Here is a 15,141-nt window from a genome sequence, read left to right as displayed (position 1 = left end):
CCTAATTTCACCGACCTCATATCTCTTCAAATAACCGAGATTCCCATGGTTGAGCTCGTAAAATAGACACCCTGTATATTTACGTATAGCCCCACAGATACTCGTTCTTTTTATTTTGTGAGGAAAAAAATCTCGCGAATGCGTGATGTTCTTCTCTAGCTTAAAACGCTCTTCAAAACAGTCCTAGATTGATTGAATCGTGATCCATTTATTCCTCGTCTTCTTCAAATTGGAAGTAGTAGATTTTGAAGGCTGCACTGCTAATGGCACTCAGTAATGCAAATATTTCCTGATGATATTTTAACAAAACCAAAAGCGTCCTTTGTGCAAAGCTCAAATTTATATTTATAGAATTTGCAATTCTCGTACAACTGGCCAGAAAAATCTTGTGGATGAAGGTTGTGTAATTGACGACGCCAGTGCGGCCGTAATGCAGGGGTAATTTTCTGCAGAAATAATTTCCACTTCCACTTTTACCACTTTTAACAATTTTACCTTCTTTGATAGAGCCAGCACTTCCGCCTTGGCTTTCCCATTTCCCAGCGAGGGAATTTTTGAATTTGCTTTTTAAGGCTGCGTATCAGTAGCGTCATGGCAACGGTTTGTTCTCAAATTCTTAAATGCAAGATGTCTCATAAAAACAGGCGAAATCAGAACTCAGTTATTTATGAATTCAAATTCAAATAAAATGATATTTTTCAGAATACTAAGTGTAGGTTGTTCTCTCGTTATCTAGGGATTTTTAGGGATTTTGAAATAATAGTCGAGCGAACTTAACCATACGGATACATTATTCAAATTTACAAAGGGCGGGCACGACCCTTGAATCTCAAGTCACCACCCTGGAAGAACCGACCAAAAAAGAGACCATCTTCGCTCTCCCAAGTCTTAGCTATCGACATCCATGGTCGTAAACCATGGACGTACCTTGACTAGACAATACTTGAAGGTATCGGGGCTGCTCTCCTCATGGAACCGTTACGTCCGCATCTGGCACCCTGCCCTTGGCGAGGACTTCGCCAAAGGGAACCAGCGTTTCACTTCCCATGCTATAAAAGCATCGTCGAAGAAACCCAGTGTATCGGGTAACGCGAACCATGGGCGTAACCTGAGGGCAAATCGCTCTCGTGCCCCATTCCCTAAACCTCTTACAGAATATTTACAAGCTAAGTACAACTAAGCGATCTGACAAGCGGATCCCACGTAAATAATGTCAAAATTTTTCTTTTTCATTAAATTTCTTCTGCTTCAGGTGTCAACATCAGAATTTTGAATAGAATTGCGTATTTTTTTTAATTTTTGATAGAAAGTGTTTTTCTGAATTTGACGATGTATGACAACTTAATGTTGAAAAAATTTTTATTTGAAAAAAAAAACAGAATAATTTCATTCCTCTGAGTACTAATCCACTGTCTTGAATATTATACAGAGCTTTTGAAAAAATCTGCAATGGCGCAATTTGTCTTCTAAACGTTTAAATTTACCATCGTTAGGTGCTTCACTATTAGGGGACCGGGTGGAAGCACACTGCTTCACCGAAGTTCTCATTGCTTTGTACTTCAAGTATGTTTCAAGTATATGTGTAAATTCAGTTTTCATTTTTAAATATTTCCCACTGAAATTAAAACTTGATGAATGTCGTTACGAATAATTGTTTTTAATTCACTAAAGAACTAATTTACAATGGTCAGATTTGCCGCGTATCTGATCATAGAAAATTATGTCGATAAATGATGTGATTCCAATGATTAAGGGCGGTTCTATCTTGTTCTATCACGCTGGGCCCTAATGAGCTCCACTTGTCCCTGGCGCCAGGCATCTTTGCACAAGATAATATAATGTGGTGAGATGAGATGAAATGCAGTGACTACAGGACAATACAGGGGGCTCCATAGCGATACAGATGGTCACATAAGTCACATTGTTTAAATTTTTAAAGTTTTTTCAGTTAAAAATTGTTTTAACTTTAATCTGTCACACATAATCAAATTCAGAAAAATGCTCTCTATAAGGAAACACTGAGTCTATTTAAAATTCTGAGGTTGACACCTGCAGGAGAAGATGTTGACTTGAAAAATCAACGTTGACGTTATTTAACCTGAACTAACCTGAACAGTATCATTTCATTTGGTCTTTAGTTCAACAAAATCCTTTCGTAACTAACTTAGGCATAGCTTCGCCCGGCTTTATGAGACTGCCGGTTTGATACTTACACGGGCAATGACCGTCACCGCACCGCCTATTAGAGCAACTATCAATTAAATTATAATTTTGATAAATCCACTTGAAAACCATTTTTAATGGTAAAGTGTTACATGTCTATTAGATAAAGTAACATATGTTTAATAATCGTTTGATGTTAAACTTATGGCCCTTTCTTTCATATTGTAAAGTATATGTAAAAGTCAATGAAATTGAAAAATAAAATGTAAGTATTTTAGTAAGTGTTGGGACACAATTCAACAAGTTTTGTATAAAAATTGTTAAATTGAAATTACAATTTGATTTTTGTCATAACTTCGGATTTAAACGTGAATACTACTGAATTGAGCAATGCTTCTTTTAATTAACTTTAGCACTCTACAAGGGTCTCTGAACATAATGCCATAAATTCAACCACATATTCTAGGTCTCAAAATGTGACAAAAACTTCATTTAAAGATATATCGAAAAGCGCTGTGCTCGATATACAGAGTGTGACAGATTGTTTCCTGCGAATGGTTTTTCACTAATATTTCCGAAACGTTTCGAAACAAATTAATAACATTTTATTTTCTTTCATAAATTTTGCTGGTCTTATTGATTCTCTATGAAGAAATTGGCACATTTTTTCAAGGGCGGGTAATACAGGGGGTAGCGCTTAAAAAGTATATAAACTTTTTTGTGCTTAACTTTATTAAATATTTTGCAGGAAAAATATTAAACTTGAAAACTTTTACGTAACAAAAGTTTGAAAGTGGAAATATGCGATATTATTTGACAAATTTAAAATTTAATAAATCGGCGAATACTATGTATTATTAAATAAATATCAGATTTAAAACTCGGTTGACCCTGAAAAGAAATAAGAAAATATTTTTGACACATCTATATGCAAAAGCATTCAGTAGTAAAGTCTGATGATTTTTCATTCTAACAAGACTAGTGTTGAATTACAATTATTGTTAGGGAAAATATATAAAAAGAGTTTCAAATCTGATATTTATTTAATAAAACATAGTATCAACCGATTTGTTAAATCTCAATTTTCTCGAAAACTCTTAGAGACTTCAGCTCTCTGCAAGAATACTTGTTTTATTTAAAAATTTTCAATATTAATATTCCTCGTTTAAAATCGTCAATAAAGTTAAGTTAAAAAAAGATTAGTTGCGTTTTAAGCACAATCCCCTGTATTACCCGCCCCTGAAAAAATGTGCCAATTTCTTCATGGATTCAGAAAGAGCACAAAACTTATACATTACTAGCAAATATTAATAAAAAAACATCCCCGGGAACCAAACTTTCACACCCTGTATATGAAAACCGAAGCGTCTTTTGATATACAGTGTGTCCCATTTGTTTCGGGGTAAAAAGTTTACTGATTATGTGATTTAGCCCGGATTTTTTTTAATTATAGAGCTTGACAACTGCACATTTTCAGAAAAAATGGCCTGGTTGACATAAAATTCAAGGCAACTATGACAGTTTCTGGGAGCAAAATTTTGATAAATCATTTTAACGATTTTTTTAGAAAAAATCTGTGCGCGCCACTGGATTGACCACCTCTCAAAACGGGCCTGTACAAAATTTTAAGTAATAACGATTTTGTAGAAGAATTAAAATTGCATCCTCAATACTTATTTATTTTCAAACATTCATAGTCGGCTATGGAGAACAAGTGAAGTGTTTAACTGTCAAACAAATGAAGTCTACATCGATGTTAGCACCTGCTTGAACTTAATACAAATTAAATTATTAATCATTATAATTATGGAAAATTTAAGTGTAAGAGAAAAAACAGGAATTGTTCGTCTTATTGGCGACAACGTGCGCTCGGTAGCAGAAGTTGCGTGGCCATCGAGATCCCCGGATTTAACCCCGTTAGATTTTTTTCTTTGGGGTTTACTTAAAGAAAAAGTGTATAAGTTAAGACCCGAAAATTTACAAGAACTATAAGTTAGAATAATCCGTGCTTGTGTGAAAATGACTTCAGAGCAAATACAAAATGTAATTTTGAACATACAAAAAAGGAATGAAAAATGCATTGGACAAAATGGTTGCTTGGTAGAAGTTACAAAAACTTTATTGGTTTTTATGATGTAATTTTCATTTTTTTTTGTTTTATTTGTTCTGTGTAAACCTAAGATCATAACTAAGTTGTTATGAACTATAAATTTTTGAAAATAAGTAAGTATCTAGTGCACATTTTTAATTCTTGTATAAAATCGTTATTACTCAAAATTTTTCCATAAAATTTTGTACGAGTCTGTTTGGAGAGGTGCCCAATCCAGTGGCGTGCACAGATTTCTTTTTTAAAAATCTCTAATATAATTTATTAAAATTTTGCACCTAGAAACTGTCATAGTATGCCTTAAATTTTATATTAATGAGGCCATTTCTGATGAACATGTGCAGTTTATCAAGCTCTAAAATTTAAAAAAATTCGAGCTAAATCGCACAATTATTAAACTTTTTACAGACTGACTCCGAAACAAATAGGTCACACTGTATGTTTAAATGAAGTTTTCGTCATATTTCAGAACCTAAAATACGTAATGGAATTTATGGTAGCATGGTCAGAGACATATGTATATCTAACACCAAATATATCTAACTAGATAATTCAGTTTCAATTGGCGCAAATAACAAATTCCTATAATCAGTATTTTTTATTATTTATTTATTTAATTAATTATTTCTTAAGGCAATACCCAGCATTTGAGACATCCCTTTGCAAATACTCAATATTCGATTGGCAATATCGCAACTGCCTTTTATACGGGTTTATGGGCCTACGACGGCTGGAACAATTTAAACTATGTCACCGAGGAAATCAAGAATCCATCCAAGTACGTTTAGATATTTATTACACTGGAATTGTTGAATGCATGGAGTTTTGATTGAAATCACCTAGTGATTAAGCCATCACCATCCTTTTATCGTCTATTAATGTCGTGTGTTTGAAAATCTGATTTACGTGGATAGAAATCGGACTTAATCTGCTATTTGATGATTCATATTTTATTGCATGTTTCAGTCTATCGGTATTCAATACCTAACTTTCTTACCTTCCATATTCCATGCGGTCAATGATTTACGCCTTAAATTTAATCAATCCTACAAAGGAGAGGAGTTCTCAAAGTATTCTTAAAAAGCAATATCTGGGAAACTATATTTAAGCGAAATAACAGTAAGGGTAAGCCAACATTTGCTGCTGGTGGACATAATCTATTTTTTTCCATATTTTGTTAAAAAGATTCTTGGCCCAGCAATAGTGTGCCAGACTTCCTTAGTTTCTATATGAATAAAGTTAACAATTTTTTTCTACGCGATTACACAGCACATAACGGTGTATTTCCAGAAATTGTCCTTTAATGTACAGGGTGACCATAAAAAGTGCGACGATATATAGCTTCGTTATTTCCGCACTTCTCATTAAATTTTAAGATTAGTTTATGTAATGTGTCCCATCTTTAAAATTTACTGCCTCCGAGTTATTCGGAAGAATTTGAAAAATTTGACGCCTGCAAGATTCCACGGAAATCAGCATTGTGTGCTAATAGCTGCGGATTTCGGAATCAGCCTTCTGATACTCAAAGAGGACCTAATGAGCAACGTTTTGGTATGTTTTATTAAAAAAAAAAGTCTCCTTAATCGCCAAAATATTCTTCTGAAGTTGCACGATTTAAAACGTCAATAACTTGTCCATTTCAAATGGGACATCCCAATCGTCTTGACAGTATCGTGTTCACAATTAAAAATGTACAACTTTTGTTAGCACTACCCTGACCCCAAACCAACCCGCTTCGGAGATCCCGAAAATTTACCGGTTTTGGGATATAAATGTTTTGATAGTTATAAAAAATGTCAAAATGACCACAGTATGCAACATTTGGAAATAATTAAAAATATGAAAATATTTCAAATCTGAAAGCTCTTGATCGTCTCATATCCGCAACAACCCCAAACTGCAAATTGTGATGAAGAAAAATGTCAAAATGACATTTTTCATGACTATCAAAACGTTTCAAGCCAGAAAGGGGCAACTTTTGGGAACTGAAAAATGGCTGGGTTTATGAATTAGATAATGTAAATAAAAGTTGTAAATTTTTTACTTTTTACCATAATGTCGTTGAGAAAATGGAGGCATTCCATTTGAAATAAGCAAGTTATTGTGGTCCCAGGGTCGTGCTACTTTGAAGGCCACTTTTGGCGGTTGTGGAAGACATATTTAAATTAAAATACGTCAAAACGCAGCTTATTAGTTCCTCTTTGAGCTTCAGAAGACTGGTTCCGAAATTCACAGCGGTTGCGCACAATAACGATTTCCGGGGGACCTTCAAACTCTCAGATTTTTCAAATTTTTCCAAATTATGCAGAAACGTTTAATTTTAGAGATGGGAGACCTTACAAAAACTAACCGTCAAATTTTACGCAGAGTCCGAAAATAACCAAAAAATTGGGGAGTTCCATTTGAAACAACGAAGTTGCATATTGTCACACTTTTTGGGGTCACCCTGTAAATTAGAAAATATTTTTTATGATTACGCCTTGATGTGCTATGAATCATGGAGAAGAAAAAAATTGTTAACTTTAGTGGTATAAAAGTTAAGGGAGGCTGCCGCACTAGCGCGGAATCCTGCATTTCATGATTGAACATGCTCTACTGTGCTATGTGAGATAATGATTGCGTTTTCATATCGCATCTCATGGCCGAATATATTAATAAACATAATTATATTCATCTCTATCCGCAATTTTTTTCTCTCAGCACTGGAAACTGGTCTGAAAATGTGGTACTTTGGTATTTAATTGGAGTAGGGCTCTAGCCTGACGAGCTTTCAAGAATCCAGGTTCGTCCATCTCTTACCACACAACATGCAATTTGTATAGTCCCGATATTTTTCTTAAAGAATGAAGAACCTATCTCAGTTCCTAATGTACTGTCCATTCTTCGTAAAGCTGAAAACATTTGCAGAACGCCTATTCCTGAAGTCATTTGTCCGCAGAACCTCCTCAAGATAATTCTACCATAGAGCATGTAAAAATATATTCATAGAATATACGATTGTATACTTATGCCCATTATACGGGGTGTAACTTAAGTGATGTCATTAATTTTAAGAGGTGATTCCTAGTCATATTTCATGGAAAAATGTGCATATAAACACGTGTCGTAACTTGCATCATTTTCGAGATACTGGGTGTTAAAGTTTTATTAAAAAATTTAGTTTTTATTCATGATTCAAAAAGCTTGGCATGTTTGTTAGCATTAATAAGGGGCTACTGATGATGTTATTGCATTTTAAATAATAATTCCAGTGGCGTCGCAAATAGTTACCTGATCGATATTTATGGTGTGATTATTGGACGCCACCGTTTTTCTGAATTTGTTATTTGTATCAGACTAAACAATTAAAAATACAACTTTCTTGTCCTTTGATGTTTTTCGCAACTCGCTTAATTTTTCGTAGTTTTAAGATTTAAGATGAAAACAAGTTTTGTTTGTCGAATAAAAAGAAATTTCTGTGATAAGAAAATTCCGATGAGTCTTCACATTGTAATTTACCAGGTACAGTCAGTTGAAAATAATTTATTGTGCAGATCGTCGAATTAGCTGACACGCATTTTATTCATGGGCGTGCGGACGGTAATGCTGCAGATGCCCGTCGAATTTACCGGGGACGATATCCAAATAGACCAGTTCCATCAGAAAGAAGTTTCACAAGACTCCATGTAAGACTGCGCGAAACTGGTTCTTTAAATGCTCACGATGAGCGTTTTGATAGACCGAGGACAGTAATGACACAACAATTAGAGGACGCAATTCTGCAAGAACTGGAGGACAACCCGTCAATTAGTACGCCAAAATTATCTCTACAGTTTCACATCAGTCACCAAAGTGTTTGGAGGATTTTGCACGCAAATTTACTTTATCCGTACCACATTCAACGGGTGCAACCACTATTGCCAAGAGATTTTTCTGCACGATTAGATTATTGTCGATGGTTTCTTCAAAAAACTGTGCAGAATCTCAATTTTTCGTGTGAAATTCTATTCACAGATGAGGCAAGTTTTTCACGGGATGCCATCAGAAACTTCCACAATGATCATTTTTGGGATTGTCAAAATCCCCATGCCATTGAAGAAAGTGGGTTTCAGCAGCAGCTTTCGGTAAATGATTGGCCCGGAATTTTTGGTGATCATCTTATCGGACCGCATTTTCTTCCTCCTCGGCTGAATGGTGAGACTTACAGACAACTTCTAGAAGAACCATTGCCATGCCTGTTAAAAGATGTACCACTAACAAGAAGAACTACTGTGTGGGTTACACACGACAGTGCACCTGCTCACTTCAGTCTCGTCGCTCGCCATAATCTTTAATCAGCCATGGATAGGTCGGGGAGGACCTCAGCCGTGGTCACCACGGTCTCCAGACCTGAATCCTCTTGACAATTTTTTTTGAGGATATATGAAATCGCTTATTTATGCAACGGCAGTTGTGGATGAAAACGATTTAAGAAACAGAATTGTAAATTATTGTCATACGGAACACTCCAGGAATTTTCGAACGTGTGCGACAATCGATGAGAAGAAGATTGGATGCTTGTAGTGACAGTCGCGGTTCTCATTTTGATCATTTGCTTTAATTGAATTTTGATGATATTTCAAACTCAAGTGAGTTTTTCTTTTCTTCTCAAAAATTAAGCGAGTCACAACAAAAAGTCAGACAAGAAAGTTATATTTTTAATTGTTGTAAATACTGATAAAAATATCAAATTCAGAAAAAACGGTGGCGTCCAATAATCACACCATAAATATCAATCAGGTAACTATTTGCGACGCCACTGGAATTATTATTTAAAATGTAATAACATTATCAGTAGCATTAATGCTAACAAACATGCCAAGCTTTTTGAATCATGAATAAAAACTAAATTTTTTAATAAAACTTTGACACCCAGTATCTCGAAAATGATGCAAGTTACGACACGTGTTTATATGCACATTTTTCCATAAAATATGACAAGAATCACTCTTTAAATTGATGACATCACTTAAGTTACACCCTGTATATGCTCAGTAAAGGTTTTTGGCTGCAAGCCGCGCACGCGAAGAGGTGCTAAATGTCCCGTGTTCTATGAGCATTACTTCAGGAGAGGTCATGAACATACATTTGCAGGTTTCCCATTAAGTTCTAGGTTTTTCGGATTATCAATTGTAGAGTGAATTTGTGGGCATTACCAGAGCTAAACTTAATTTAATTCGGTTCGCTCAGTTAGTTTTCAAGATATTGCCTTGAAGCACTTTCCAAAAATTCAAATCATAATAGCGAAATGAGTTTTCAGGAATTTACCACGAAGCATTATAATTGGAATACCTTTAGTTACCATCTGCTACGCTCTCATCAATATATCTTATTTGACAGTAATGTCTCCAATGGAAATGATGACGAGTGAGGCAGTGGCTGTGGTTTTCGGCAATCGCCTACTTGGTTAGTTCAGGTTAGCACTCTTTTGACCTTCTAGAGTCTAAATTTTTCAATGAATTTTAGGCGTAATGTCTTGGCTGATGCCCTTGTCAGTGACAATTTCCACTTTTGGTTCTGCAAACGGCACATTATTCGCTGCTGGTCGATTATGTTTTGCCGCCAGCCGTGAGGGCCACCTACTGGACATCTTATCTTATGTACACGTGAGAAGGTATACTCCTTCACCTGGGTTAGTTTTCCATGTAAGTATCAACTAAAACAGAGCATGTTTCAGGAAAAAATCATTATTTTGACGAAATCTCAAATGAATGAAAATACGAATCCTATTAATCCCATCAATTCTACCTTTCATGTGATGATATGTGGTGACTTTCCATCTCTTTATTCCTTGGTTGTTATAATGTATTTTCCATTGTTTTAGTCGATAATTGCTGGAGCCATGGTTTTGTACGGAACCATTGATTCTTTGATCGATTTCTTCAGCTTCACAGCATGGATATTTTATGGTGGTGCTATGTTAGCGTTAATTGTAATGCGACACACGAAGCCAAATTACCCCAGACCTTACAAGGTATATTATATTTTTGGTCATATGTGCAATGACCAATAACTAACGAACGAATTCGTCAGAATCTCTGTCATATTCATCCTTGGATTATCGAAGTTTCATGACGATTTAGATAACCAAAAAATACCTAACAACCCAGCAATTCTGCTTTCTGCTTTTAATTCACGCCAGGACTAACCAATTTCAATTCTCGTTACATTGTTGAAACGGGAATGTTAAGGTCTACAAGAAGTTTCATCTTAACATCAGGTCTGCCATTAAATATTTTTAAGTGGGGTTAGCTCGGTAGGTGCATTCAATAGAGTCAACGGTTGTGCAACAGTTGGGGTCACACTAATTGACTTGATTTTGGGCAAAACTGATTTGTTTGCCGTAAAAAATTAATGAAGTAGGCTTCTTTGGAGATAAAAGTGCACCGTGAACTGTCGTTTTATTCTCACCCTCATAACGTCTCGATTAGCCGTCGATTTCCTTGTTAAATATGATATTTTTTCAGGTGCCAATTATCATACCGTACTTAGTGTTGTTGATCTCGATCTACTTAATCATAGGACCTATTGTGGATAAGCCGACTATTGAGTACCTGTACGCTGCATTATTTATTCTAGGCGGAATGATATTTTATGTTCCTTTTGTGCATTATAAGTACCGCATCCCATTTATGGGTAAGTTATTACCACATGTCTCGTTTACCACCGTGTTTTCAGCTTAACGCCTTTTGTTACCTACAGACCCAGTTTCCTTTTTTTAGTGTAATAAAAACAATATAAAAAACACTATTCAATTTACTGTAGTATGATAACAGGACTATAGTAAGATGAAATAATTAAACGTAAATAGCTCAATTTGCGTATTTTTGGGAAGCCGCCATCTTGGTTGTGTTGGCAGCAGAGACTTGAAACTTGGAAGTTATAAAGTCCATTAGATTACCTTCAAAATGAGGTGTCAATCGACTTCCTTTTCCATTTAATTTCGGTGGTGAAGACTCTCCCGCTTGAGGGGTTTCAAATAGGGGAGTTAGAATTAGGCTGAACCACTTCCCCCTCAAAAATAAGTTTAACGCATTCCATAGTTTTTTTCGTAAATTATCTTAGTTGTTCAGTACTGCGCATGTTTCGTTTTCAAACGGTCACCCTGCATACTCACATGCGCAAAAACAAAACATTTGGTTCAGTTAGTATACAGGATGATTCGCAACGCAACCGACACAGAACGGGTGTCGTTGCTCCGATATGGCTGTTGTTACATGTGATGTTATTTAAATTTCTGCAGATTACAAGTTTTTCGTGTGACTTCGTTTTGCTTGTAGTACTTTGTAGTCAAAATGGCTGAAACTTTTACATTTAATGAACAAGTTGATGTGCTGTTAGTATTGGGGTGCTGCCAAGGTAATTGCCGAAGAAGTGTAGATGAATACCGTAGAAGATTTCCTAATCGTATTATCCCGCAAAGAGACAGTTGCAGAGTAGTTGGAGCCCGGCCTTAAGGTCTTTAAAAAACGTGATTTCGTAATATATATTTTTTTCAATAACGAATGACTTCCCGGAAAATGTACAAGAGTACAAAAAGATATGAAATTAAATTTACTATCATATTGATAAACCTTAACTTTTAACTTGAGTTGGGTTAAAAATATTCATATAATTTTAAGGGTGATCCACTCCTTAAACCACCTCTCACTAAGTTTCAGCCACTTCAAATTTTCAGCAAATAAAGACGTCAATAGAGCAAAAATATTTCCCAAATATGGTGATTCTAGGTTAAGCCTTTCCTGAAATAGAGAATTTTCAGTTTTTTTTATTCTTCTTCGGAAACCGATATCTGAGCAACCGTACGCATCAGGAAAAAACTTCGTATCAAAAATCGACATGTTTCTACGTCTCCTACACGCACCTGTTCTGTATCGGTTGCGTTGCGAATCACCCTGTGTATTATACTTAAAGAAGTACAGTATCTACTACACTTAACTGGCTCACATGTCCCGTAGGTGTAGTAAATGGTGTACACGCAAAATTTATAAGCCAGATATAGAAACTACTACTATTTATGAATATGACTCATTGTAGCTTCGTTTCGGAAGAATTTCTCAGTTCGTCTGTTGTCTTCATTTCTGAGCGCGCTCAGATCACATATTCCCTGCTAATCGGGTCCGAACAGAACTCTATCCAACAATCGAATCATGGCGTAATGAATGAGCACGATAATATTAGCTTTAGCGTTTAGTACAGCTGCAATGTAATAAAAAAACTGAATACTGTCTGTGTTGGTTCCCGATCTGCCACCATAAGTTGGCAATATGGGTTTTTCCACACATTCAATCTTGTGGAACTGACTGTCTGCCTTTTTATTAAATTTATTTTTGTCTTCTTTTTTCCTTGTGTTTATATATACTTTTAATACTCATTTTTTGGCATTCGCACAGAGCGTTTTTTGCGTACGGTAACAACTTTTACTGCACACGTGCGGTAAAATGCTAATTTCAGCCAAAACAAATAAACATAATACACCTATCTTTATGTTTAGATGGGCTTACAACATTTTTGCAAATGATGTTGGAAGTAGCTCCTACAACAAACATGTTTGACTAGTAGAAGGCGAAGAAGAATGGGAAACGGTAATTACGCTATTTTCTTGTACTTTGTTGATTGAACTAGGTACTATTATTGTTGTCTGAGATGAATATGTATTTTATAAGTCACTGTAATATTTTGTCCACAAATCGTATTTCGATATTTCTAAGGCAAACAGTAAGGATGAGTGACACTTTGATAAAATTCACTTCTATGACATTGAGGAGCCGTCCTTACTGTTTGTGAGAACGAAGTTATTAGATGCATTTACATAATAACTGAAGTGTTAGGAATTTCAAATACCTAACTACATTTTTTACACTATTTATAACGAAACTGAATTTTTTATTTTGTCATACCTATTTTACAATTTGTTACAAATTTTGTGGAAATTCGTACAAAATGATCATAAAATTTGTTACCTACTGAATAGTGAGACATTGTAGAAAACTCGATAAATAAATGTAATATTGAAGCTTTTTGATTCGTCACTTTTTTCTTAACCTCGGTCAACAGGTCGGTAACACATTTAGTAAGTTATAAGATGATGTGGGTCAAAGCTTTCACAGGTGTTCTATGTTCGCGTGCACGACAATTAATTTGCCGCACGCAATTGAGTGCGGAAAGAATGCGAAACGAAATTCTTTTCACACTCGTAGATTTTTTGGTATATCTCAGTCTGTTAACAAATGGTGCGGAGCTCCCTAAGAGGAACGAGTTGGATTGCACAAACTATGGTTATATTACACATAACTAATAAAAATTTGAGCAAAACCATTTAAGCGCCATTTCAGCTTTCCTACCCACGAAGGAATAACCACGAACCAACAACTTTTTTGCCTCGATACCTTTGTGAGAGATTCTCAGCTCGAGTGGATCTTAAACACATTGGCCTTGCCAAATTCACATACATTTAGCGCCCCTCGATTTTTTTGTCGCCCCATCACCCTTAATGTTCTTGAAAGTGTTCGAAAAAATATTAATCAACGTTTATTTTACTGCCCGGAAGTGGAGGAAATCATTTTGAACCTTTAATTGCTTAATTTTATCTAATTGTTTGGATAGGTACTTTAGGCGTTATTTTTCTCAGAAATGGTGGCCAAAAATAAAAAAATCGGGTGTTACGTTGAGGAGAATTTTATTACCTTCAGAATGAGGAGTCGCACGACTCACGGTTTCATTTGAAAATTAAAAGCTGATTGTACCCCCACAGATGGGGTTATTTCAATCAAATTAAAATCGGCGCCATCTTGCGTGCCTCTCGAAACCAAACTTGACGTGTCTTGGTCCTTTACACGATATTTTCGCAACTACCTAAAATGATCGTGGAGGAAAATTTTGATTGGAAAACGCCGTATGTGTAACGTACTGCATGGCCGAACGCTACTTCGCATCGTTGAGTCAACTATAATCGCGTGCGGAAAAGTATCGCTTTCTACACTTGTCAGAAATAAATCATTTCAAGACTAACATATAAGATTCAACGAAAAAAACTGACACCTAGTCGTCGTTCAGGGAGGCATGAAGCTGTTGACTTATCACCCGGAACACCTTCTCAATCCTGAATCAGATTATATTTCTATGGAAATCTCGCAGTTCAAAAAACCTCTAGTTGGAGCATCCCGTAGGAAAGCCGTATGAAAAGCAGGGAAATGCGTAAATTAGCTATTGTTCGTTCGGTTTGTTCAAATTCATAAAACGAACTGACGTTCATTATTCAATTAATAACAATGTCGGTTAAAATATAATTAATTAATTAATTAGTTATTAAAATTAGCGGATCTAAATATCAAGAATCCTTAATCACTAAGAGGTAGTGTATCTAAAAATACTTGGTAAAGTGTGGTAAGGTGTTATGATGATCGGTCGCGATGTGTGCGTTATGAATGCATGTTAAGAAGTCTGGTTCTTCTCGTGTGAATTTTGGGAAGTTCCAGGTCAGTAAAAGGGCGGGAGGAACCACTTCTTGGTACCGAAATCTGGTGTTCGTCATTCTAAAACATATGAGGTAGATATCTGCCTTTTGGAATAATTGTAAGGCCGACTGAATGCACTCAAACTTATATGGAATTGTCCAGTGTTTTACAGAACGGTGTTTTTACTGATTTGTTTTTGCATTTAAATAAAAAAAATGTTTTATTTATTTATAAACAACATTTAGTTCAATAACATATTAATGTTAGTACACCGGCAGTATAGACTATTAATTTAGAAGTCACGTCTCAGGTTTTCTCATTTGAATTTTTTGCTTTAAGCTGCCTTAAAATGCCTTTTGTGGGATTATCTGATGTACAGAGAGGAAGAATAATTGC

At 35.5% G+C, this 15,141-nt stretch overlaps 1 protein-coding gene across 1 annotated transcript in view; it reads left to right on the top strand.

Moving 5' to 3' along the window:
• The window catches only part of LOC136346947 (b(0,+)-type amino acid transporter 1-like), a 43,091-nt gene extending 29,783 nt beyond the window's left edge, over window positions 1-13,308 (top strand). Inside the window, exons 6-11 of the mRNA XM_066296527.1 lie at window positions 4,904-5,048; window positions 9,549-9,694; window positions 9,755-9,933; window positions 10,113-10,262; window positions 10,756-10,924; window positions 12,783-13,308. Coding sequence (XP_066152624.1) covers window positions 4,904-5,048; window positions 9,549-9,694; window positions 9,755-9,933; window positions 10,113-10,262; window positions 10,756-10,924; window positions 12,783-12,847 — 854 coding nt within the window. The 3' untranslated portion in view covers window positions 12,848-13,308. The remainder of the gene's footprint in view (window positions 1-4,903; window positions 5,049-9,548; window positions 9,695-9,754; window positions 9,934-10,112; window positions 10,263-10,755; window positions 10,925-12,782) is intronic.
• The last annotated feature ends 1,833 nt before the right edge of the window (window positions 13,309-15,141 follow it).

This window comes from Euwallacea fornicatus, chromosome 25 (genome assembly GCF_040115645.1).
Source record: "Euwallacea fornicatus isolate EFF26 chromosome 25, ASM4011564v1, whole genome shotgun sequence".
Taxonomy (NCBI): Eukaryota; Metazoa; Arthropoda; class Insecta; order Coleoptera; family Curculionidae; genus Euwallacea; species Euwallacea fornicatus.
Note: the sequence above shows the minus strand (reverse complement) of the source record. Positions and strands in the feature narration are given on the sequence as shown.